This window comes from Cetorhinus maximus, chromosome 1, assembly GCF_964194155.1.
Source record: "Cetorhinus maximus chromosome 1, sCetMax3.hap1.1, whole genome shotgun sequence".
In the NCBI taxonomy this organism is placed as follows: Eukaryota; Metazoa; Chordata; class Chondrichthyes; order Lamniformes; family Cetorhinidae; genus Cetorhinus; species Cetorhinus maximus.
The window spans coordinates 27,479,441-27,506,325 of NC_135879.1; the positions used below are offsets into that span (position 1 = coordinate 27,479,441).

At 43.1% G+C, this 26,885-nt stretch overlaps 1 protein-coding gene across 2 annotated transcripts in view; it reads left to right on the forward strand.

Annotated features, from left to right (window-relative positions):
* The window catches only part of mgst2 (microsomal glutathione S-transferase 2), a 43,091-nt gene that overhangs the window by 11,829 nt on the left and 4,377 nt on the right, over positions 1 to 26,885 (forward strand). Inside the window, exons 2-4 of one of the 2 annotated variants that reach the window (XM_078538907.1) lie at positions 5,245 to 5,318; positions 5,905 to 6,004; positions 12,866 to 12,936. In XM_078538907.1, coding sequence (XP_078395033.1) covers positions 5,312 to 5,318; positions 5,905 to 6,004; positions 12,866 to 12,936 — 178 coding nt within the window. In that variant the 5' untranslated portion in view covers positions 5,245 to 5,311. The remainder of the gene's footprint in view (positions 1 to 5,244; positions 5,319 to 5,904; positions 6,005 to 12,865; positions 12,937 to 26,885) is intronic. The other variant, XM_078538897.1, reaches the window with a different exon arrangement.

Genomic DNA, 26,885 nt, shown 5'->3' on the forward strand with positions numbered 1-26,885 from the left:
ACTACAAATGGTTGGCCCTCCCCTTGGAATTTTTCTTTCTTATTGGAATGTATCTATTCTGTGTATTCTGAAATATCCCCTTAAAAGTCTGCCACTGAACTTCTATTGACATATCCCTTTACCTCATTGGCCAGGTCACTTAAGCTAGCTCTGCTTTCATGCCCTCATGATTGCCCTTATTTAAGTTTAAAATACTAATCTTGGACGCATTTGTTTCTCCCTCAAAATGAATGTAAAATTCAATCATATTATGATCATTGCTACCTAGCGGTGTCTTCACTAGGAGGTTATCAATTAATCCTATCTCATTGCTGAATACCAGGTCTAGTGTAGCCTGCTCTCTGGTTGGCTCCAGAACATGTTGTTCTCAGAAGCTATCCCGAAATCATCCTATGAGCTCCTCATCTATGCTGCCTTTGCCCATCTGATTTTTCCAGACTATATACAGATTAAAATCCCCCAAGACATTGTTCTACTTTTCTGGCAAGCTTCCAATATCTTTTCTTTTATACTCTGTCCTACTGTGTAGTTATAATTAGGAGGTCTGTACACCACTCCCACAAGTGACTTGTTGCCTTTATCATTCCTCATCTCAACCCAAACTGCTTCTACATCCTGGTTTCCTAAAGTTAGGTCATCCCTCCCTAATGAGATAATGCCATCATTAATTAACAGAGCCACCCCTCCACCTTTTCCTAATTTCCTTTCCTTCCTAAATGTCACCTACCCTTCAATATTCAGGTCCCAATCTATGTCATCCTGTAGCCATGTCTCTGTAATGTCTATCAGATTGTACTTATTTATTTCTATTTGCGCTATAGGTTCATCTGTTTCATTTCGAATGCTACATGTGTTTAGATACACAGCCTTTAATTTTGTCCTTTTATTATTTTTGTAGCGTCTAGCCTTATCTGCTGATTGTACTCTCTGACCCTTGTCGTCACAGTCTGTTTATCATTTCCCATATTAATACCGGTCTCTCTTGCCTTGTCTCTACTCTTTGGTTTACCACATCTCCCTAAATTTGATCCCTTGCCCTCACTATTCAGTTTAAAACCCTCTCTGCTTCCTAGTTAGGCAGTTCACGAGGACACCAGCCCCGGCATGGTTCAGGTGTAGACCGTCCCAATGGTACAGATCCCAGTTTCCCCAATATTGGTGCCAGTGCCCCACAAACTGGAACCCACTTTTCCCGCACCAATCTTTGAGCCACACATTCATTTCTTTAATCTTATTTGTTCTATGCCAATTTGCACGTGGCTCAGCTAATAATCCAGACATTATTACTTTTGAGGTTCTGCTTCTTAATTTGGTGCCTAGCTCGTCATAATGACTATGCAGAGCCTCATTCCTCATCCTGCCTATGTCATTGGTCTTCCCCCTTTAGCTTTTTTACATTTCCCATTTACAAAGAATATTTTAATCCACAATATATACACAGATACACAGGTCATGTAATTAAAGATTAAGTCTCTGAGGTGGTTTTCTAATTCAGTTAGAGCGGTGTAGCTCTACCACTTGAGATTCTCCCACTGGATCGACTTGATCAGGAACTGCAGCATCAGGGACATCCTTAGAAAGTGGCAGTTCAGGATTAGGTAATTCAACAGAGACATCAGGTATGTCTATTCTAGGTCGATCTGTCACCTCAGGAATTAACTGTTTGACATCAATTACAGGTGGATTAGCTGGTTGTTGGACTGTCTCTTTACTTCTTAAATGATTCACATGTTTTCGAACAATCCGGACTTCCACTTCCACTTGGAATGACAAGGGTCCAGTTTCAGAGATAATTATACCAGGAGCCCAACTAGGTCCATTTCCAAAATGCTGCAGGAAAACTATATCTCCCACAGTAAATCTTCAAACTTTGTTATGACTACTCTGATTCTTCTCTACTTTCCCCTCTAAGTTTGGAAACACCAGCCTTAACCTTGTACGAAGGCAACATTTCATCAGTAATTTGGATAGTGTTGAACCCGTAGTCGCATGAGGAGTCAAACGATAATTGAGAAGAAAACGTTGAAGTCGAATTTCTAAAGTACCTTCGGATAACTTCTTCATTCCTGATTTGAAAGTTTGCGCTGCTCTTTCAGCAAACCCATTTGATGAGGGATGATGTGCTGTTTTAATATGCTTAGTTCCATTTAAACTCGTAAATCTCTGGAATTCAGTACTAGTGAAGACAGTACCATTATCTGAAACAATGACATCTCGTAGGCCATGTATACTAAAACATTGGTGCAGCTTTTCAATAGTTGCACTCGATGTCAGTGATCTAATTTCATACATATCCATCCACTTAGAATGCACATCGGTGATCAATAAAAACATGGTTCCTAAAAATGGGCCTACATAATCTACATGTAGTCTAACCCAGGGTCAACCAGGCCACTTCCACGGATGCAGTGGAGCTAAAACAGGCAACTTCTGTTGTTGTTGACAATGGAGATGATGCTTGACCATTCTTTCAATGTTACTGTCAATGCCTAGCCACCAGACATAGCTGCGCCCAAGCATCTTCATCTTTGATATGCCTGGATGTGCACTGTGAAGCTCTGTCAAGAGTGGTTCTCTTCCTTGCGAAGGTTAGGACGACTCTTGATCCCCACAACAAGATTCCGCTTTGACAACTTAACTCTGTTTCATGGGCATGGAATGGTCTCATCTCTTCAGACACTGGTGATTCGACCATCCTTGCAATACCTGGTTTCGGACTTTTGACAAAATTGGATCGCTGTTTGTCCAATTCCTTATTTGCTTCTCACACACAGGCAAAGAGTCCAAGAAATTCTGCACAAGCAGAACTTCTTATGGCACTGGAGCATGTACAATGCTATCTGGTAACAGAAGATGACTGGGTGCACCTACATTTGCAATATGCACACCAGGACAGTGCATGAAGATGTACTCATACACCAATAATATCAAAGCCCAACACTGAATTCTAGCTGAGGCTATAGGCTTTATCCTCACTAAATAAACCCATTAATGGTTTATGGTCCAACACTATGGTGAAATGTCGCTCATGCAGATACTGGTGAAATTTCTTCACTCTAAATATTACTGATAAACCTTCCTTTTCAAGTTATGAATAATCCTTCTTGACTGCAGAGAGGTGTTCTAGAGACATAGCCTACTGGCCTTTCGGAAACATCTTCCATCCTGTGTGATAACACAGCTCCCACACCATAAGGAGATGCATCACAGGCTAATATTAATTCTTTTGATGGGTCATAATGTACTAGTAGACATGATGTGTGTAATAGCTTCTTAACTTTCACGAAGGCTTCTTCTTGTTACGAATTCCATGATCAATGATGATCCTTTTCAATAATAAATGTAAAGGTGCTAACATTGTTGACAAGTTTGGCAAAAAGTGACTATAATAATTTATCATGCCCAAAAAAGACTTGAGTTCGGTGATACCGGAAGGAGAGGGCACCTCTTTCTCCTCTACTCGATGCAATGCTTTGGCATCCACTCGGTGTCCCAAGTAAGTGACTTTTGGCACTTGGAATGATGACATCATCCAGGTATGCCACTACTTGGGGAAGTCCTTGTAACAAACTTTCCACGGTACTTTGGAAGATTGCACACACAGATGATACTCCTAAGGATGGGCGTGTATATTGATACAGACCCTTGTGCATGTTGATAGTTACATACCCTCTAGATGTGCTAATCAGCTCTAGCTATTGGTATGCATGGCTTGTCCAGTTTGGTGTAGGATTTGCCTCCAGCTAGCTTTGTGTACAAGTCATCTATCCTTGGGATAGGATATTTACCTAGTTTGGTTGCCTCATTCACAGTCAATTTGTAGTCTCCACAAATGAGAATAGTTTGATCAGATTTCATCACAGGGACTATAGGCACTTCCCAATCTGAAAATTGGACTGGTTGGATGATGCCCAGCTTCTCTAAGTGGCACAAATCTGCATCCACCTTCTCGTTTAGGGCATGAGGCACAGATGCGGCCATAAAGAACCAGGGTGTCACCTCCGAATCTACATATATTTTTGCACATAGGCCTTTTATCTTTTCCAATTTGTCATGAAATACACTGTTATATTTCTTTAGCAGCTCAGGAACTCCCCCTGTTCTCACTTGAAATATTTCTGACCAGTTGAGCTTAACTTTTCGTAACCAGTTGCGGCCCAGAAGACAAGATCCTTCACCTGTTACTATGATCACTGGAAGCTAGGCCGTCTGTTGCCTACAGGACACAGGCACTGTGGCGATGCCTTTACCTGTTATGGACTCTCCTGTGTATGCCTTCAGTTGAGCTGTGGTTTGCTCCAGATTCAGTGGCTGGGTACCTTCATTTATGTATTTAAATGTGTGCTCTCCCACCACTGTGGTTGAGGCTCCCATCTCTACCTCCATGAGTAGAGGCTTCCCATTCGCTTAAAGGACGATGGTTATTCGTTCAGTTTTTACTGCTTTGCAATTGTGTAGGGAATAGATATTGGTATCGGCAGCGTCTGGTTCTATTATGTTATTCACTTCAATCGTCTTGGTCTGCTGTCTGATTTGCTGTCTCAATTTTGCCCTGTATTGCTTTATTACGTGCCCTTTTTTGTGGTAGTAATGGCATTCTGCCTCCTTAAATCTGCAGGTTTGAGGTACATGGTTACCCCCACATCTGTAACAGGTTGACTTCTGAACCGCTGCTGAAATGCTTCCACTAGGTCTTTTCATTTTTTGAGCAGCTGAGACTGTCTCTTGCTTCGCTGCTGTCTCTCTGGTTTTCGCAGCATGTCCTGCAGTGGGTTCCCGGCCCAACTGAAGAACGGCGCCATGTTGCACGTTCTGTAAAGCCTGAGAGTCTCTTGCAGCACATTCCATGAATAGCGCTATTTCCATAGCGCACTTCACACTGATGTTAACTTCTGCAAGTAAACGGCACTGAATGGTGTTGTTGTGAATGCCACAAACTAACATGTCATTGAGTGTGTCTCAGAAGTCGCAGTGCTCAGTCGACTGCTTCAACTTCGTTATATAAGTTGCGATGGACTCTCCCAGGGCCCTTACTCTGGGGTTAGACTTAAACCTCTGCATTGTTACCAATGGCTTCGGCTGAAAATGCATCTTCACAAGGTCTACCAATTTGTTAAAAGATTTAGAATTGGGTGCGTTTGGGGCCATCAGACTGCGGATGGGGTTATATGTCTTGCTATGACAGACATTCTAAATAATTGCTTTCTGCTTCTCTATTTTACTTGCCACGAAATAAAAACCTAGATGCTCTATGTACTGGCTCCAATCTTCCATGGATGCGTCATAAGGATCGATTTTGCCGGAGAGTGGCATGACTGGTAAGTATACTTTTCTTTCTTTCCTTAAAAACTGATGTACTCACATTCACAAGGTGAGGTGCAGTTTCAGAGCTATTTTATCCTCGTCGCCAGATGCGGTGAACTTGATGTACTGGACAGGTTTCTTACTTGAAACAGATAACTTATTACAGAGCTCGTTTAGAAGCTACATGCTTGAACCAGGTCCACAACTAGAAAGCTCCACCGGCCAAGATTACCCGCGCTTAAGGCTCATTTGTTAGAACAATTACATGACCCCTAAAGGCAGTAGGAAAGGTTATACCTACAATCCCTACACCCTGCCCATTGGATTCTCTTCAGATGGTGGTATCACCTGCAATACTCCACTGTGTACACAGATGTTTGAATGCAGGGTAACTTAATAAACAAGAGCTGTTTGGAGTATGCATTAGGCTATGAGAATACAGTGAATTTTCTGTGCGTATTCCCACACAACTTATTTAAATCTTTGTCCCAGCGTATGTATCTTATTACATTTTGCCTTTGGTTGTACTATTGCAATGTCATCTATATTCTTAAAAAAAATAATTACTGTCCAAGAAAAATCTTTCTTTTGTATTTGCAGCATATTTTGCCAAACAAGTAGAAAATGCCAGGAAGAAATATAAAATTGCCACACCATCAGTTATAGGATCGTCTGATTTTGAAAGAATCTTTCGTGCACAGTAAGTTTATTTAAGCCTTTTAGAGTCGATATTAATACTGAAGAATTGACTAAAGATTTCTTTCTTCCAATTTTTTCCCAAATGAAATTGTGCTCATTCTTTTACTGGGGTCACTTTAAGGCTCTTAAGTTTTTTTTTAATCAATAAAAAGTCAAGAAGAAGTTCTTAGTGTATTTTTCTCCATTAAATACCGTGTTATGTGTAAACCAATCTTAGTTTTTGTTTTTGAAGTTAAATAATTGAAAGGGTTTTTAAGTAAAGACATTCTTTACAATATATATTAATACTTAGATGAGGGAAGTGAATGTACTATGTGCTATATTTGCAGATGACACAAAAATAGGTGGGAAGGCAAGTGGTGAAGATGACACAAGGAGTCTATAGAGGGATATAGATGGTTTAAGTGAGTGGGCAAGAACTTGGCAGATGGAATATAATGTGGGAAAATGTAAGGTTATGTATTTTGGCAGGAGGAATAGAGGAGCTGAATATCATTTAAATGGAGAAAGACTGCAGAAAGATACAGCACAGAGGGATTTGGGAGTCCTCGTGCATGAATCCCAAAAAGCTAACATACAAGTTCAGCAAGTAATAGGGAAGGCAAATGGAATGTTGGCCTTTATTTCAAAGGGAATGGAATATAAAAATAGGGAAGTCTTGCTAAAACTATATAAGGCACTATTAGACCACACCTAGAATACTGTGAACAGCCTTGGTCTCCTTATCTAAGGAAAGGTATACTGGCATTGGACGCAGTCCGGAGAAGGTTCACTAGGTTGATCCTGCGTACGGAGGGATTTTCTTATGAGGAGAGGTTGAGTAGGTTGGGTCTGTACTTGTTGGAGTTTAGAAGAATGAGAGGTGACCTTATTGAATCATATAAGATTCTTAGCGGGCTTGACAGGGTAGATGCTGAGGGGTTGTTTCACCTTGTGGGAGAGTTTAGAGGGCATAATTTCAGAGTAAAGGGATCACCATTTGAGACAGAGATGAGAAGAAATTTCTTCTCTCGGAGGGTAGTGAATCTGTGGAATTCTTTACTGCAGAGGGCTGTAGAGGCTGGGTTGTTAAATATATTCAAAGCTGAGATAGACAAATTTTTAATCAGTAAAGTAATCAGTGGTTATGGGAAAAAGGCAGGAAAGTGGAGCTGAGGATTATCAGGTCAGCCATGATCTCATTGAATGGCGGAGCAGACTCGATGGGCTGAATAGCCTACTTCTGCTCCTACACCTTATGGTCTTATGGTTACCCCAGGGGAAGAGCCAGATTTGTACCACAAAAGCTTTCAAAGCAGCTTCGCTATTTCACAACTATGTCCATTCAGAACTATAACCTTGGAGTTCCCAACAACTCAGGTTGAACCACACTGGGTAAGGAAGAGCCAGTATTTGATAGCCATTACAACCGTAAGCATCCCATAAACAGTCACACTCCTGTGAGTCATCTGCTCTCCTAGAAACAACAAACTTGCAGATACATTTTCAATTGCATGAAGTAAATAACCACTTGTATTTTTAATCTTTTTATCTTCCGTTCTTGAAGCTGTTGACTCTTGTTGTTATTTAGTACCATGGCAAATTTCTGCTACCCACATCTATTCTTGATTAATGAGCCTCGATAGTAAATTTTGAGTAGCTATTTAACCGTGGAGCACATCACAGCCGAGCCTGTCTTGACCTGTCTGCAGTCTTTGGCTTCGTTGGCCACACAATCCTCCTCCCCTCCATTGTCATCCAGCTGGGTGGGGATTGCTTTCAGCTGCTCCCATTCTTATCTATCTAGTCATAGCCAGAGAATCACTTGCAATGGCTTCTCTTCCTCTTCCACACCATTACCTCTGGTGTTCCCCAAGGATCTATCCTTGGACACCCCTTGCTATTTCTCATCTACGTGCTGTCCCTTGGTGAAATCATCTGAAGACATAGTGTAGGTTTTCACTTGTGTGCTGACGACACCCAGCACTTCCTCACCAGCACTTCTCTCGACTCCTCCACTGTTGCTAAATTATCAGACTGCTTACCCGACATCCAGTACTGGATGAACAGAAATTTCCTCCAATTAACTATCGGGAGGACGGAATCCACTGTTTTTGGTCCCTGCTCCATCTCTGTTCCCTAACTACGAACTCCATCCCTCTCCCTGGCAACAGCCTGAGGTTAAGTTAGTCTGTTTGTAACCGTGGTGTCACATTTGATGCTGATATGAGCTTCCGGCCTCATATTTGTGTCATCACTAAGACCACCTTTTCCAGCTCTATAACATTGTTCAACTTCACCCATCTCAGCTCATTTGCTGGTGAAACTTTATCTATGCCTTTGTTATCTTTATTATTCCAACACATACTTGGCTGGTCTCCCATGTTCTATACTCTGTAAACTTGAGGTCATCCAAAGCTCTGCCCATGTCTTGATTCACAACAAGTCCTGTCCACTGTCACCCCTGTGCTTGCTGAACTACATTGGCTCCCAGTCTAGCAATGTCTTGACTTTAAAATTCTCATTCTTGTTTTCAGATCCCTCCATGGCCTTGCCCCTCCCTATCTCTGTAATCTCCTGCCCCACAACCTCGGAGATATCTTCAGTCCTCTAACTGTGCATTCTCAATCATAATTAGCAGCCATGCCTTCAGTTGCCTAGGGCCCCAGGCTCTGAAATTCCCTCCCTACACATCTCCACCTCTCTACCTCACTTCTTAAAACCTACCTCTTAGACCAAGCTTTTGGTCACCTGACCTGATATCTCCTTTTGTGGCTTGGTGTCATGCTTTGTTATACAGTGTAATGTTCCTGTGAAGTGCCTTGGGACGTTTAATTATGTTAAAGGCACTATATAATTATAAGTTGTTATTGCTGAGCCCGATCTTGTTCTGACCAACATCTTCATGTGCACATACTTTCCATTTGGGTCGGAGACGCAGTGGATGGCAATCAGGAGCTGGATCTATGGCAGATTCTCTTCCTCATCCTTCCCCTCCACACTCCACTTCCCTAGCACAGGAAAATTCAAGGAAATTGTATTACTGGAAATTTTAATGAATTTTTAAAATGAATTTTGCTACCTTTTCAGTGACACTTTGCTACATTAGAGTTGGCAGTAGGCTATCTATGTGGTGTGATTGCCGAAGATAAAATACCCCATGGTACTGTAAGGACAGACCGATTTAGGAGCTGGACTGGCCAACATCTTACATCTTTTGGCAATCTCCACCTATCACTGGCCGTCTATCCAGCTCTACCTGTCCCACCTCCCCCCGCCACCTTAAACCAGCTTATATTTCGCCTCTCTTCTATTTTTCCTTAGTTCTGCTGAAGAGTCATACGGACTCGAAACGTTAATTGTGTTCCTCTCCGCAGATGCTGTCAGACTTGCTGAGTTTTTCCAGGTATTTTTATTTTTATTTTTGTTTTTGTTTTGGATTTCCAGCATCCGCAGTTTTTTGCTTTTCTCTTACTAGGGGTGGTAAGGGGTGTGTGAGCGGAGGTGGTTAAAGGGAGGGACTTAGAGGACAGGATAAGATCAATGTTCCCTTTAAACTGCATGGCCGTGCAGCAACCTGTAAGTTCCCACTTAGGATGAGTGCAAGTTGGTCCCTTTAAGTTACCACACGTGCACAGCCACAGAAAATAATTTAAAGGCCCTGCACCCTTAAAGGAATAGGTTGCGCACAACAACAAAAAAGAGTTAGACGGGTTATTGGATGAGATATTAGCAGTTTTTTATGAAGTTTTGGAGGATGGTGTCCGGCCAGGGGAGCATTGGAATACTTGAGTCTGGAATGGACAAAGGCACAGAAGAGGATTTCAGTGACAGTTGGGCTGGGGTTGAGGAGATGGAAGTAGTTAGTCTTTCTGATGTAAAAGGTATGGGGTGAATTTTACAGGCCCCCGCCAGGGTATTTGAAGACGGGAGGGGATGGGTGGCTTGTAAAATAAAGTGGATGGCCAGTCTGCCATCTTCCCGCCCACCCCCAATCTGCCCCACACATTATGGGAGGGCGGGTAAGGCATCAGGTAACCCTCCCAGCCGTAGGCCTATTGAGGTCCATAAGTGAACAGTTAACTGCCATTTATGGGCCTCAGTCCACCTCTGCCTCAATTCTACAGTCTGCAGGGGAAGGCAGGAGTAAAGCAGGCAGCCCATCAGTTTTCATGGCACGGGAAGGATGGAGTGACCCTGAGATGGGCTTTCGAGCTGGAAAAGGTGGCCTTAGTGGTGACACAAATCTGAGGTTGGAAGCGCATCTCAGGATCGCACCTTTTGGGGTGTCCTCTGTGCCCAATGGGCCTCTCTAACCTAAACACCCCCCACCCTTCCCTGCATCACTGGAGGCTCTCAACCTGTCCGCCCAATATCCCCGGACTCGCCTGAAGTCCAGGAGACATCTTCACTTACTTGTGAGGACTGGCTGTAGTGCTAGTGGTGGCTACTATTGTCTTCTGGCACTGTTGACACAGATTGGCTGGCAGTACTCCAGGGTGGGATTTCCTGTCCCCGAGGGGCAGAGGTCCCACTCTGCACTAATTAAGGCTGCCCCCAGCATGTTATCACTGTAAGGCAGCCGGATATCACATTGGTGAGGTGCCAGCTGACTTTTAGATCGGGTGCTGGGTAATTTTCCACCCCCCTTGTACCACCCCTGCCCCCCACCCCCCCGCCCCCGGTCTCCCGCCCCTGGGATTGAACAGGAGGCAGAAGTTGTATTCAGTCTGAGACCTCGTTGTAGCAGTTTTTATAAAACCCTGAGAGAGAACCGTCTTTTTTGTTCCTGTGTAGGTAAAATAGTATTCCACTCAAAAGTAGGAAAAAAGTTGAGGTTTTATTTGCTTACAGTTACAATCTTTGATTGCCAATAATTAACGTCAGTCAGTCCCTTACCTTAATTGAGGCATATCCATATAATGATATGGTACTGGTAAATAATTCAGAGCATTTCTTTAGATAACACAAGATTTGACTTCACATGAACATGAATCATTTGTGTGTAATTGTATTGTGATGGCTGCTCACTCAAATAACAGAGGCACAAATTAACACTACAGATCATCAAGGTGAATAAATTCTCTTTGTCCTCTCCTTTCTCTCAATCCACTGACTTGTCCTGAAATAACAATCTACTGGGTGCTGGAAGCTGTTGAGCACATTGCCTAAATGTCCACTCTTCACATCTGATCCTAGACTATTTATCTGTGGAGGCCCTCAGAATCGAGCCCGACCCTATCCTTACCTGACATCCATATAAGTACTTTTTCCAGCAAAAGCAGTAGGGATCAGAGTGGAAACCTTGGTCTTAGTTAACCCCTTTTAAAAGAGCTTAAAATCGTTTAAGTCTACTAATCATCCTCTTCAAAACAAGAAGCAGCAACATTTTCACCTGAGAGTGACTTAATTCCTGGTGAAGGAACAGGATATCTGATGTAAATGTGACACCTCCCCTCAAACTAATAATGTTTTAGGGAGAATGAAACTGCTTCTCTAAAATGGTTATTTCTTGGTATTGGCTTTCCTCTCTCCCCACCTCATTGCTGCCTGCTATGTAGGAGATGTGGGATAGTAAAAAAGTTTGGATTTTGCAATTGATTGATAGAAAAAAGAACCACATGAGTAACCTGAGAACCCCCTTTCCTTTTCTATATGTGAGTGAGGTGGCAAAACTTTGCTACATTTCATCTTTCCCTAAGGGAGCATTGCAACCTTAAAGATATCAGAGTGCAAATATCAGTCGGAGGTTTTGAACTTTGCCCTTTCCCAGCTAAACTTGTCGCATGAGGTTCTGAAAACTGCTGTAAAGGAAGCCACTCCTTATAGTTTGATCGAGGAGATTTTGTGGTGCGGTGGGTAGTGGCCCTTCCTCTGAACCAGAAACTCTGGGTTCGAGTCCTGCTCCATGACCCGATGGCCAAGGAAGGTGCGCTCGTTACAGGCTGAGTATCAACCGGCAAATCGTTCCAACAAACACCAATGGCAGGCTGTAAGAGTGGGAGAGATTCCTGGTCAGCCATGTGATAGAAAGAACATTGGAGCCTCTACCATCACCCCAGAAAGCTCCAGACTACAATGTGCATGTAGAAAGTGCATGTTGCCCCTGGAACCTGGACTCCCTGAATGAACTGTAACACTCCACCACCACTATAGCTTGACTGTGCTTCATAAAAAAAAGCTTCTCCCTTGTTACACTTGATATGAGTATCCCAGAAGTACAAAAATCAGCCAGAGCTCCTGTTTCTGATCACTATCCAGTAACCGTCACCTATGTATGTATGTCTGACGGCATCTGTGGAGAGGAAGACAGAGTTAACATTTCGAGTCCGTATGGCTCTTCAGCAGTTCTGATGAAGAGCCACATGGACTCAAAACGTTAACTCTGTCTTCCTCTCCACAGATGCGGTCAGACCTGCTGAGTTTTTCCAGCTATTTTTGTTTTTTGTTTCAGATTTCCAGCATTCGCAGCACTTTGCTTTTACCTACGTATGTATATTTGGTGAGGTCTGAATCCGGCTTGACAGGATTTCAGTTCCACCCCTTGCCTCTTTACTCTCCTAAATAGACTGCTCGGGTGTTTTTAGGCTCATGTAAAGAACAGTGAAGTACCAGAGGACAGCCTGTGCCTGTGGAACTAATATAAAATAAAAACAGAAGATGCTGGAAATACTCATCAGGTCAGGCAGCATCTGGGGAGGGGGAAAATAGCAGAATTTATTTTTCAGGTCTGTGACCTTTCATTAGAACTGCATGGGACTAATTCTCAGCCTTCAAGAGAGGAAGGGAGAAAGTTGACTGTTTAAGCAACTTTAATGAGATGTCTTTTGAAAGTGGCCTCTGTTAATGATTTCATGTTCATTATATGTTTGAATCCACACAGGCAGAACTTGAATGAATTCTATCCTCTGTTCTTGGTTGTATTGTGGACTTCTGGATTGTTTTTCAACCAAGGTGAGCAGTAATGCTTTAAAAAGTGAACCTCCTGAATGCATTGCATTGAGACTCCAATATAGTCAGTTTGCTTGCATGACATAATAAAGTGCTAATTTCAGTGACAGTGTGGGGTCTAGGTTAAACACTGGCTCCATCATTTCCTTTATAGCGAGGTTAAGAAGTGACTCTTGGCCATTTCCTTCTACCTCCTGGTAACCTATTCTGCAACAGCATTGCAGAGGTCTGCAGTGAATAGTGTAGTATGGAGACCAAACGAGGGATAAAATAAGTTGAATCTCTACATTTTCCCCAGTTCCCAAAATGATTCATTGGATAAATGCACCGGCCAGTGTGATGCTGAGCTGTATAGTGCTGACAGCTTAAGGTTCATTCCCTGACCAGTGCTGATTTAGCAGATTTCAGCCCAGGTATCAATTGACCATTATTAATAGCCTCAGTACGCCTGAGCTAGGGTGGGAAAAATTGGCCAGGGTTTCTCATCCTGATTTCTGTTCAGTGATTCCCACCTGTATGAGTACACGTATGGCCATCAGACAAAGGCAGGATCAGTCTCACTTGTGATGCTGCCATGATCTAAAATCCTGCCAAATCTCACTGCCTAAGCTCATACTGAAGCATAGTTGGGACCAGGAACCTTTGAGGATGTGCAAAAGCAAACTTACTGAAATTGCCGTTTTGTCATAAAAGGGATATTGTCTCAGTATAAAAGCTTGCAAATGATTCTTACATTGCTTAGAAGGCATGCTTGCATACTTAAAGGATGGCTGCTGCTGCTGATCTCATTGAGGGATTGCTGAGCCCTGTCAGCATATTGAGAGCTGAATAAACATCGGCAGATAACCATCTTGAACATAGGATGCCCAGCAATTTTGTCATTCTACAGGGCAAGTTCATTCAGCTCCTAAGACTGTCAGGCATAACGACCCCTTTCCAGTTACTAACATACAAACTAAGTCGTCAAGGTTAGGCATAATTCTTTGTCATCTTTTGTAAAACCTTCATAATTAACGGAGTCTGATGGAGAGATTAACCTTTAAAATTGTCGTGTGGTACCATGCATTTCTCTTGCTTTACTTTTCTATGAAGTACATCAGAGAATTACATTGGAGCATGTTAAAATTATAATCTAAGGTTTGACTTATATACTTTTAGACATTTCATCATCAAAACACATTACATCTAATTACATTTTCTTTGTTCTCGCTTTTCTTCCTGACTTCTTCTGAAGGTTGCTGCTGAAATATGGTTCCATGGATTCTGTCTTTGTATCTCTTGCTCTGATGATTATTGTTCATATTTGAAGCTAGATAGTGAGTGCTGCAGACCATTTGAACATGAGGGAAGCCACTGCAGAGTGTGATCTAGTCTTCACTCAATGACACTGGCCAGGATTTTCTGGCCCCATCGTGACGGGACACACCGTGGGGGTTGTGACAGCCCAGACAAAAGCCCACTGAGTTTTGGTGGGATCAGATGATCCTGGCGGTGGGCGGGGCCAGGAAATGCCACCCACTATGTGGGGCAGTTACAGCAGGGGTCACCTTATAGTGCTCAAGAGCAGAAGGCCTTCCATCTCAAGAATGATTGTAGCACCCCGACTGCTATTTTGAATTGGATTGGCTAGCACAGCCTAGTCCAAAAAATGAACTGAACCTTGTGGCACACGTATAGTTCAGTTACATTATTTTTCACTGAGCCATCAGAGAGTTCCATTTCATTTCAGTGTTGCAGGATCAAAAGCAGGGACTTAATCATACTGTCCAGGGTGTGGGGTGTATGTATTGGCCTGTGCAGAATTGCTTGGTGTTTTGACATCAAACAACATCTTTTAACAGGGCATGCAAGATTTATGGGAACCTATGGGCTGAATTTTTCCCCCCGTTGGGGGGGCGGAAGTTGATGGGTGGGTGCGGCGCCATTTTACGTGGGTGGGCCAATTAAGGCCCGCCCAGCGTGACGCCCGTAGGGAAGCACTATGCACTCCCTGTGCAGGCGGGGGGGAATGCCTAAAATCGAGAGTGCACTCTTTCGCGCATGCGCACGAAAGAGCGCACTCATCTCCCTGAGGCTAAGTGCTGCCTCAGGGAGGTCGCCTCTACTTACAAAAATATTAAAAATAGAAGAAAAAAAAATTTCCTTACATGTCCCCTCATGTGACAATGTCACATGAGTTGGGACATGTTCATAATTTCCAAAAAAAGTTTATTAAAATTTTTAAAACCCTACATGAAACCTAATCCCGCCGGTGAGTGAGGTTTCATGTTTTTTCTACTTCCCGCCCGGGCTCCTGTAAGGTTGGACGGGCAGGTCCACTAATTACGTTAATTGATCTGTCAATGGCCTCTATTGGACATTGACAGGTCGGTGGGCACACAGCTGATTTTGCTGCACCCCCGCCTTCCTGGAAATTTAAATGGGGCGCAGTGACGTCGGGAGTTCCACCCGATGTCACCCCGCGTCAATTTATGCTTCGGCGAGCGGGCCCCGCCCCCACTCGCCGACGGTAAAATCCAGGCCCTGTCTAAAGGGAAATATAGAGTAAATATGGTAAATCCTGTTCAGCTATGCTGTGTTTTCTGCATATTCCGAAAATGATCAACGATTATCTCTTGCTTGACTTCAGAGTCTTGCGTGCAAGGACTTGGTCAGCAAGTTATAGTGAAACTGGAAACATTAAGGAGGTAATAATGTGGAGACTCAAAAAAATGGGGCTCAAGAAGAAATCAAATACAAGGACAAAAGTGGGAAATAAAAATTAAAGAAATGTATAGAGAGGAGGAGAGGAATGCAATGACAAAAGGAGGAATATGGAGCATTTTGCATTTATATAGCATCTTTAACATTGTAAAACATCCCAAGCAGCTTAAAAAGAAAGATTGCTGAGCAGTGAAAGGAGAGGTTGGTGAAAAGTTTATTATTTGAGGGCTGGAAAGAGGTGGAAAGGAGGAAGAAGAAATAATAAACTTGCGTTTATATAGCACCTTATCCCATTCTTGGCACATCCCAATGAGCATTATAGAAGCTGTTGGTCTAGTAGCTGGCACAATTATGAACTCTGGAGATTGGGATGTGCCACCTCTGGATTCCCAACAAATGCTCTTGGAAAATATTAAGATGAGGCCCTCGGCCCAATTTTGGATGAGCCTCTGGATTCTAGCTCCTGGCATGTGCCTTCTGCCCCTGGTCCTAAATCAATATCTAGGCCAATACCTCTGAAAATGCAGCACTCCACCGCACTGGATTGTCAACTTTGTATGGTGTGTTTAACCCGTAATAAGGCTTGAGCCTACACCCTTTACACTTAGAAGCAAGAGCACTACCAACTGAGCCAAGGTGGCACACGGAGGAGGCTTAATGTAAAACTTTTACGGAGTAGGGCCAAGATGGCGAAAGACTCTGAAATTGGTGGCAGAGGAAGTAGAATACAAAGGTTAGAGCAGTGCAGGGCATGGAAGGCTGGCAAAGATATGAAGGGGAAAAGCTGTGGACCAAAGATTTTTGAATTCAATGGGGAAGGCAGATAGAGAGCCAGTGGGGCCAAGAATGATGGCTACTGTGAAGGTTTTAGCTCATCTGTGACTTTTTTTGGACAAGGAGTGTAACAGCACAGCGGTTGCGATGAAGTTGACAATGGTATTGGTGGAGCAATAACATTGGCATACATGTGGAAGCTGACTCTGTGCAGTATATAGATGAAAGTGGACCAAAGATGATTCTACTGTCAACCATTTGAGAATGGGATGAGATGCTGTTGCTGGATGTATTACACTGGAAAGGAGTGTACCAAAGCAAAAGCAGAACCACCAAGAGAAAAACAAAAAGAAGGGGTTAATGTGGATCAGAATACTTTGGGAAGGATATACAGCTTGGAGGCAGGAATCAGGGGTTTTCCCGTTGTCATGATACTGCCTCCTGACCAGCAGTGCCCGCCCATGCTATTTTCATGGTGAGGACGGGCTGACATCGGGGCCACCGCCTCCTGCAACAAGCCTGAGGTGGAGACGGGCAAATACCAAGGCAACCAGATTAAATGGCTGGTCTCTGTTTGCTGAGACATAAGTCCAGTTCTAGAGAAAAGTGTGAGACCTCTCAAACCCCTCACCCCCTTCACACCCATACCTGCCCATACCCCTCTCACCCTCACTTAGCCACTCACCCAGTATCCACTATATACAGGACTCATGAGCCCTATAATAATTTTAGGAAGTCTTTGACTGACTCATAAATTTGCCAAAATAAGCAAACAGTACTTCAAAATACATTTTTAAAAACCCAGAATGCTCTTAACGGCTCAGAAATCTGTCAATATAATGAAGCTCACAGTGCCTTTTGACAGCTGTGTCAACAACTCCTGCTGAACTGAATCCGGTCATGGGTTTGGAATTCAGCCAACAATTCATAATGTAATTCCATTGAAAAATTGTGTTAACAAAACCTCCAGAGCTGAATAGATTAAAACCTTAGAAGTCAACCAGAAGCTCAGCAATTTGAAACTGATGGCTGAACTGAAATTCAAGGAAAACATGAATGCAAAGTGGACAATTGACATAATCAAATCAGAATTTCAATATTGTACAATTCAGAATGGCACATTATCCAGTGGATAATGTGCTCTAATGCATCTTAAGGCTTTTAAACCTTCACAATGCTGTTCAATTTAATAGTCACTTATCTTTTCAAAACAAAGCCATTTCATTAATCACAGTATGAAAAACATATAGGGAAGAATTATCCCCCCGTTGGGGGGGTTGTGCGGGGGCAGGCGGGAGCGGATGCGAACCTGATCGGCGCCCCCAATTGGGTCTGTGCCGCCATTTTACGTGGGTCGGCCAATTAAGGCCTGCCCAGCGTGACGCACACCCGGAAGTGCTGTGCGCTCCCTGTGCAGGCCGGGGGGGATTCCCTGAGCCGGGGCCTGTGCTCTTTTGCGCATGCACGCAAAAGAGAGCAGAAATCATGGAGATGCCTCAGGGAGATCAGTTCAAGTTCAGAAAAATTTAATAAGGAAAAAAAATTGTGGCCATGTCCCCTCATGTGAAACTGTCACATGAGCTGGGACATGTCCATTAATTTTTCCAAAATGTTTTATTTCATTAATAAACCCTTCACGAAACCTCATCCCTTCATTATGACATGAACATCATTTTAACATACCTGTCGTATAGTTCCCTACTCAAAACCAGGGATCCCCCATTGTTCATGGCACTTCTGAGCTGGTGTGAACTAGGTTGCCTTCAAAACCCGTCCCAACTCCATGAAAATTGTAGGAGTTCCAAAATGCTCACTTCTGCAATTGAGCCTGCAACATCTGGCCAGCTGGATGTGAACTCATGACACGCCCTCTTATCCCGTGCCAATCTAAGATGCTGGCGATGGGAATGGGGGCTGTAATTGGCTCTGTCTGCCATTTTTAAAGCCCGCCTAATGCAGGTCAGCTGCGCAGCAGAATGGGAAAATCCAGCCCCTTGTGTTTCCTTGACAATGGCCCAAGTATAGAAACAATCATAGATGCTTACTAGGAAATGTGCAGAGAAATTGTTGTAAAGAGGAAGAGTCTCAATTATGACCCTGGATTAAGAGAAAAATTGGTGATATAGATTAGAACAAAATTTCCACTCTGGAACATGTGTTCAAATCCAGCGATAACAATGACCAAGGCTCAGCATAACACTGGCAATTTCAACCGATGAGATGGTTGACATATGGGATGGAAATGGCTCACAAAGTAATGTTACAGAGCTGAAATTGGGGAACTTTGGGATAGAGTATGGTAAATTCTACTCTTATCTATCCATACTGTACTTTGTCTAGGCACATTTGATGCCAACAGCTGTTGGAAGATTGTGCTTCATTGCCTAGTCATGGTATCCCTAGTGTGGAAGTGCAAAAAAATTCATTGCCTCCATCATGAAGATTGAGATCTGGAAACAGAAGGAGGGTTCTAATTGCTCTATGTGAAATTATTGATGAATGTATTAATGCATTTGTATTAAATACCTCTGTTTTCCATTTTAATAAAGCTCTTAACTCAAATGAGCTAATTTCTTGTTTCAAAAAGCTAAAATGATTAATTTCATGGGAATGAATTAGTATGTTCATTACTGGTAGCGCACAGCAGAATTTCAACCTAAAGATGTGGTTAGACAAACCAAATGAATCATCTGGGAAGGTCAGAATAATTGTGAGAAAGGTTGTTATAAATGTGTACTTCCTTCTCATTTAGCAGTTAACTATCAATAAAACAAATATCTCTAGTGTCAAAAATTTCCCATTTGATTTTTCCCATTAGAAATGAATGAATGAGTTTTGGATATCTTGTTTTATTTGAATATTTCAAAATTGGAAAATCTACGTGCAGTACTCAAAACCCACAGTAAACTGACAATGAGTTGTGCTTTATTTTATCAGTTTTCTCTGTTTTATCCTACCGAATTATTATGTAAAGTCTCTTCTGAGCAGGTAGCCATCTTAATACTAAATGTTGCAGATTATAAACACGGCTGCAAGGGTTAGGAAAATGTATTAATCAAGATTGTTTACCACCCTTTCCTTGTTCTGGATTTTGCAGTTTTTACAAAAGTTTCTGACTCATGCTGAGATACAGTTCCACTCGCACTTGAAGCTCTCACATACCACATCCAGGTGGCCATTCTACATACGTGATCCGAACCACTCAGTGTGTGTAGGTTATCTGACCATGGGAGTTATTGCTAGTTGCTAGTTTTACTTGCTAGTTTTAGTACTCCACTACCACCCTGATTACCTATGCACAAGCCAGGGATTGAACCTGGAAGTTTTGTAGTGTGTGGAGCACAGGACCACACCAATCAAGGCATCACAGGACTTTGGGTTTGGTGCAGTTCAATGAGAAATGATAATATAAAGCTCTGTCAATAATTCAAAAATTTATGGTTGGGTGTTTGATTTTTTTTTTCCCCAAACTTTTGAATTTAAATTAAGCCTATTTTGTATAAGGTTGTAAGAAATTTGCCATAATATGCAAGTGTCTATAATATGTCCATAACAAGCTAATATGGCTATCCTCCCATTAAAAGAGAATGTGCTTACATAACAATCTTTTCAGTCTCGTGGTCCAGGAATGAAGTGGCACATCTCACTCCAAGCAATTTGTTTAGGTGCCAAGCTTTAGCTTCAAGAGTCTAAGCATGCCTGAGGTTTATTGTAGCTTGATTAAACTTACCACTAGTGAGTTAATAGGGGCTGAGAAGGGAATGATGAACAGGCTGAGATTTAACTAGAGATTTGTACCAAATATACTACCAATACTAAAATCAATGAGCACTCACATTACTAACTTTATGCATAACCTGCTGTGCAACATTTTGTCTGCAGTTCTGACTTTCCACATTGAAGGGCATGATTGTTGGTACCTGTTAATGTGAATATTAATGTGGCTTCTGTGGGTATGATAGCTTTGTTTTGTGGCTGCGTCACAGTGAAGCTGATGGAGAGACAGGAGGAAGTGCTATTCAGGGCCAGATTGTGACAGGATGATGGTCTGTTCAGACAGCAGGATGCATGGCCCAAAATTGAGGACAAGGAGAGGCTTCTGTAAGGTAGATAAAAATCTATCCTTAGATTGTTAGTACTGGCGTTCACATTGAAGCATTAAATGAATCAATAATTGAAGCATTTGTGAATCTATTATCAAATTCGTGACCCATCAAATTTACATGTGCAATTGAATTCATCATAGCAATTGACTGTAATTATAACATTTTAATGTTAAGCCTTTGTCATTGTTTCATGTAAAATTACTTTGAGCGAGGTTGTAAAAGATTAGCTTGAAGTGAGGTTGCTGAAAGGGAGGTGAGATACTTTTTCACATGAATGAAGGGAAAAAAAAATCAGTGTCTGGGTCAATTCCCTTTCTATCTCTCCTTGACACATGATCTCTCTCTCTCTCTCTCTTTCTCTCTCTCTCGCATCTCCTCACTCCCTCACGCGGAGCTGCACCTTCTGAGGTAATTAAAGCATATTGGGGATAGGGCAGGAAGGTGGAATTGAGATAGAAGAATAGCAATGATCTTAATGAATTTGCAGGACCGTCTCAAGGGGCTTATGCTGTCTCTCACTCTCACGCCAAGTTCATATGAGATCAGGTTCTGCAGGTTGCAGATCACTATCTTGGCTGGTGAATGGTGCGAGGAGACAGCCCAAAGAGACGGCAGCCATAAACCAAGGTTGCAAACCAAACCAAATTTTCAATTAGAGTTTTACCCAGTTGATGAATTTGGAGAGTGCCTATATTTCAGCCACTGATTCATTGCATCTTCCAGCAGCAGACTTGGCTAAGAAACTGACATTTGATGATTTACTCTTCACCTGTTGATGTGAAGAAATAAGTTATCAGTTTGACCAGTAATTTTGATTCTCAGCTGAGTAGAGACCAAGAGATCATGGAGTTCTAGAGAACAGAAAGAGACTGTGTAGCCCAGTGCTGGCTCTCTGTCCATGCACATCATCCTTAAATCTTGGCTGGTCTCCTGCATTCTACCTTCGTAAACCTGAGGACATCCAAATCTCTACTCCCGCTTGTCTTAACTTGCAACTAGTCCTATTCCCCTATTATTCCCATGCTTGCTGACCTCCATTGGCTCCTGGTCAAACAATGTCTTGATTTTAAAATTCTCATCCTTGTTTAGAGGTCCCTCCATGGTTTTGCCCTCCCCTTGCTCTAATCTCCTCCAACCCACAACCCTCCGAGATAACTGTGCTCCTCTAACTCTGGCCTCTTGTGCATTCCCAATTATAATTGCTCCACAATTGGCGGCTGTGCCTTCAGTTGCTTAGGCCCCAAGCTCTGGAATTTCCTCCCTACCCCTCTCCACCTCTCTACCTCACTTTCCTCCTTTATGACACATCTTAAAATCTACTTCTTTGACCAAGCTTTTGGTGAACTGACCTAATCCCCTCCTGTGGGTCAATGTCATAGTTTGTTTTTTAATGCACCTGTAGGATGTTTCATTGTTAATGGTGCTATAGAAATATTAAGTTGTTATTAAATGATAATTTTGGTTTTGAGGCAGTTTTTTTTCTATTTGTGAAAGCTTATGCATGTAGTTCCAATTAGTCCATCAAAAAATTATTTGTGCACAGAATTCCATGGATGTTTACAAATTCTGCTCCCTAGAAATTCTTAACATTTGTAAATAAAAACAGTAGCTGAGTGTTTGAAATGTAGCTCTCTATTTATTTTTGTAAGAATGGACAGGCCAAGGAAAATGATAAGAGCCCATAAAGATCTGGTGTACATTTAATTTTAGTTACGTTCTCTGGCAATGAAACAGTATTACCCCATTACTCCTCTTAAGTTGAATTGAAACCCAATGGGTATTCTCTGCTCCTCTGGAGGTTTACCTTTAATTTTGACCTCTTACAATCACCTGCATTTGTTGTGATCCTGTAATCAATACAATGATATAGGATTACATAGAACGTATGGCACAGAAACAGGCCTTTCATCCCGACCAGTCCATGCTGGTGTTTATGCTCCACTCGAACCTCCTCCCATATTTCCTCATCTAAATCAATCATTGTAACTGGACATTCATCTCCCCCTCATATGTTTATCTAGCTTCCCCTTAAATGCACCTATACTTTGCTTCACCCACTCCCTGTAGTACATGTTCCACATTCTCACCACTCTTTAGGTGAAGAAGTTTCTTCTGAATTTCCTATTGGATTTCTTGGCGCTATCTTATATTGATGGCCTCTAGTTATGTCCTTGCCCACAAAAGGAAACATTCTTTCTGCATTCACTCTAACAAAACCTTTCATAATTTTAAAGACCTCTATTAGGTCACCCCACAGCCTTTTTTCAAGAGAAAAGAAACCCAGCCCATCAATCCTTTCCTAGACACACATTTCTGGTATCATCTTTGTAAATCTTCTCTGCAACCTCTCCAGTGCCTCTACATCCTCTTTATAATATAGCGACCAGCACTGCTTGCAATACTCTAGAAGTGTGGTCTATCTAGCGTTCAATAAAGATTTGGCATAACTTCCCTACTTTTCAGTCCAATCCTCTAGAAATAAAGCCTAGTATCGGTTTGTATTTTTATGACCTTGCTAACCTGTGGCACAAATTTAGTGATTAATTGTATTTGTACTCGGAGATCTCTTCCTCTACTCCACCTAGATTTGTACCTTCCAAGTAATAAGCAATCTCCCTATTCTTCCTATAAAAGTGTACTATCTCACATTTATCTGTATTGAACTTCATTTGCAAATTATTTGCCCAGTCTGCAACTTTATTAATGTCCTCCTGTAATTTGTTGCAGTCCTTAGCATTGACTAACCGTGCCCCCTTCCCAATCTGCTGTCATCTGCAAATTTAGAAATTGTCTTTTCAATTCCAAAGTCCAAATTGTCAATGTAAATTGTGAATACTAGTGGTCCAGCACTGATCCTTATGGAATATCACTTCCCACCTCTGTCTCCCTGAATAACTACCCTCTACTCCCATTCCGCACTTTACCCTGAAGCCAACTAGCAATCCATTTTGCCACTTGTCCCCTGAGTCCACATTCTTATTCATTGTGGGGCACCTTATCAAAAGCCTTTTGAAAATTACATCTAGTGCATTACCATTGTTTACTGTCTCTGTTACCTCCTCAATAAATGCAATGGGCAGAATTTTGCCCTTGGTGGGCGTGTGGGCCCCACCGGCTCGGCAGCGGGCGGACAGCCAACCCCCACCGCCGAAACGGGGCCCGCCGCCATTTTGAGTGGGTGGGCCAATTAAGTCCTGCCCAGCGGCCTGCCCGACAGGAAGTGCTATGCGCTTCCTGTGCAGGGGGGGAGGGAATCCCCATCTGTCAAAGTTCGTTCTTTCGCGCATGCGCGTGAAAGAGCGCACTGCTCCCTGAGACTAGGTGCTGTCTCAGGGAGATTAGTGACAGCGTACAAAACTTAAAAAATAGAAAAATAAAAATATTATTAACATGTCCCCCTCATGTGACAGTGTCACACAAGATGGGGCATGTTAATGAATATCACATTACATTTATTAAAGTTTTTTAAAAGGAACATGAAACCTCATCCCGCCAGTGGATAGGGTTTCATGTATTATCAGAAGCCCACTGGGGCTCCTGGCCTGCCCGCCAGCCTTACGGTTGGATGGGCAGGGCCTTTAATTACTTTAATTACCCTGTCAATGGCCTCAATTGGCCATTGATAGGTCGGCGGGTGGACAGCTAATTTCGCTCTCTGCCCGCCTTCCTGAACATTTAAAGGGACCAGGATGATGCCGGGGGCTCCTTCCGACATCATCCCGTATCATTTTCCCGTTGGTGAGCGGGCCCCGCCCCCAAATCACCGACGGAAATATTCTGGCCAATAAGGTTGGTCAAGCAAGATTTTCCCTTTTAAAATTCATGCTATTAATTATTGTATTTTTCATTTCTAGATGTTCTTCTGTCCTCTTCTTTAGTAGGGATTCCATTATTTTCTTACCACTGTTGATAAGCTGACTGGTCTATAATTTGCTGGGCATATTCAGTCTCCCTTCTTAAATATAGGGATTACATTAGCTATCTGCCAGTCTTCTGGAACTATACCTCTATCTGATGAATTATTAAATATGTGTAGGAAAGCCTCTGCTCCTTCTGCTTTTAAAATATGTGGATGCATTTCACTGGACCAGGGGCTTTATCCTTTTTGAGTTTGATCAGGAATGCATCTTTTTTTAGTATTTTAAATGCACTTTTCTCATTGCTCATCTCATCATTCAATGTCTTGTCTACCTGGTCGATTTGCTCAGCAAACACCAAAGTGAAATAATACTTAATTATTTTTGCCATTTCTCTATCGTTACCTGTGGTGCTATCCTGTCTACCTCTAGAAGGCCCTATTCCCATCGCAGCCTTCCTTCCTTTGTTGATGTGCCCCTACAAGCTGGACTCTTGCACTTTGAAGCCTTGAGATTTGGGCCGGGATTTTCTGTGCCCACCGCCGTTGGGTGTGTTTGGCGATGTGAGCGGACAATATGGTGCGATCGGTTTCTCAACGGCGTGAAACCAGTTTGCGATCATCCGCTCAGCCCACCGATGGCATTTCCTGCCATCGGACGTCGGGAACCTCATTGCAATACATCATTATCATTATAAGACTCATCCCCCACCACCGCCATCCCCTCGCCAGCTCGTCTGCCCACGCCAGCGGGAAAACACGCCGATGTGTTCCACAGCAGCACATAAGCGACATGCATCTGGCGGGCTGCATTTCACTCGGGACTTCAAGGTTCATTTGCCTACCTTGCTCTGGCCAGCACTTGCAGTCTTCAATACCAGGCTTCACAGACAGCACCACATCACTTTTAGGGGAGCTCATGGATAGGTCTCTCACTACCAGATCAGCCATATGTGGGGGTGGCTTTTCAATGGCTGTAGGGCAAGGTCTTGCTTGGGGAAGGGGGAGAAGTGGCCTCAGGCAAGGGAAGAGGCTACAGTATGAGGGCTGTACTGGGGAAGGAGGGTATCGCAGGGTGTGTGTGGGGGCAGATGTTGATCTGTGCAAGTGGCCTCAAGATGGTGAGGGCTGAGAAGGCAGTCTCCAGAGGAGGGAGCCAGATGGAGATATGAGGGATGTGTGTGACAGATGGGTGAGATGGTTGCCATACCCTGGCTGCACAGATGAGATCATTCATCCTCTATCTGCAATGGATGGCCAACCTCTTCTGTGCAGCATTGGCACTGACTACCACTGCCATCACCTGTCAAGCTGGAGTGGTAATGTTGCTGCTCCCCGCTGCGGCCAGAGTGGGGGTAGAGGACATCACGGCGAGCCTCCACGGCGTCCAAAAGGCACTCAAGAGCTGCAGCCTTCTTGCCTTTAGGGGCCATGTCTTCTTTGCTGCAGTCCTGACCCGGAAGCACTGAGCATGGCTGTACTTTAAATATGGTGCCTGGCCTGATGAAGCGGCGAGATGACGGCTTGGCAGGCGAATGCGAGCCCGCCCACCATAGAAAGGGCGTGTTTCCTGGGAATACATAAGCAGCGGCTTCGGATGATATGACATGAAAACCTGCTATTGCGGCCAGCGGTTAAAATGTTGTTTTACCCGCCTGCTACTGCACTTAGTGCAAATCTGGGATAATTCTGCCTGTGGTGTTTTTCCAATATAACTAATTCGGGGATAATCAGGCTGATTGGTTATTTTAGCTTGATGAATTTAGACTGGAGGGAGATGAGGTCAATCAGCCACGAGCAGTTTACCTCAACAGTCTGATTTCAGGACATGACATTATCCAGAGCCGAAGTGATTCGTAAAAGGCTGGACAATCATAAATAACTTACCTCAAAAGTCATTTTGCCAAATTATTTTAAAGACATCATCTAGAACTGTAGCATTTTAGTGTATAAACTGTTTCATTGCCCTTTCTTCACCTGCCCATTCTTACTTCTCTTTTGCCCTGTAAAGGTATTGAACCTTGCTGGGGTATTCCTCCATGGAGTCAGCAGAAGATCACTTAACTAGCCATTCTTTATATGGGAACCTAAAATAAGAGTCTTGGTTGACTACTTGACTGAAGAAGGTATCACAGTTTAGCCCAATCCACTGCTCACCTTATGTCCATAAAGAGTCATTTTGAAGCTGGTGTGGCTGGATCATGATCAAGTGCTGAAACCTGAGTGCATTTTCTCTAGCTCTCCTCCTCCCCCACCCTGCACTAGCCCCCAACAACCCCAAACTTCCGCCGCCGTGGACCAGTGACCTGCATGGAAACGCTGAGGCTGGTTATTGCACCCCTATCGCTGCTATAAAAATATGTGGAAAATTTAGTTTTTAAAAATTCATTCATGGGATGTGGGCGTTGCTGGCTAGGCCAGCATTTATTGCTCTTGTTCAGAGGGCATTTAAGAGTCAACCACATTGCTGTGGGCCTAGAGTCACATGTAGGCCAGACCAGGCAGGGACAGCA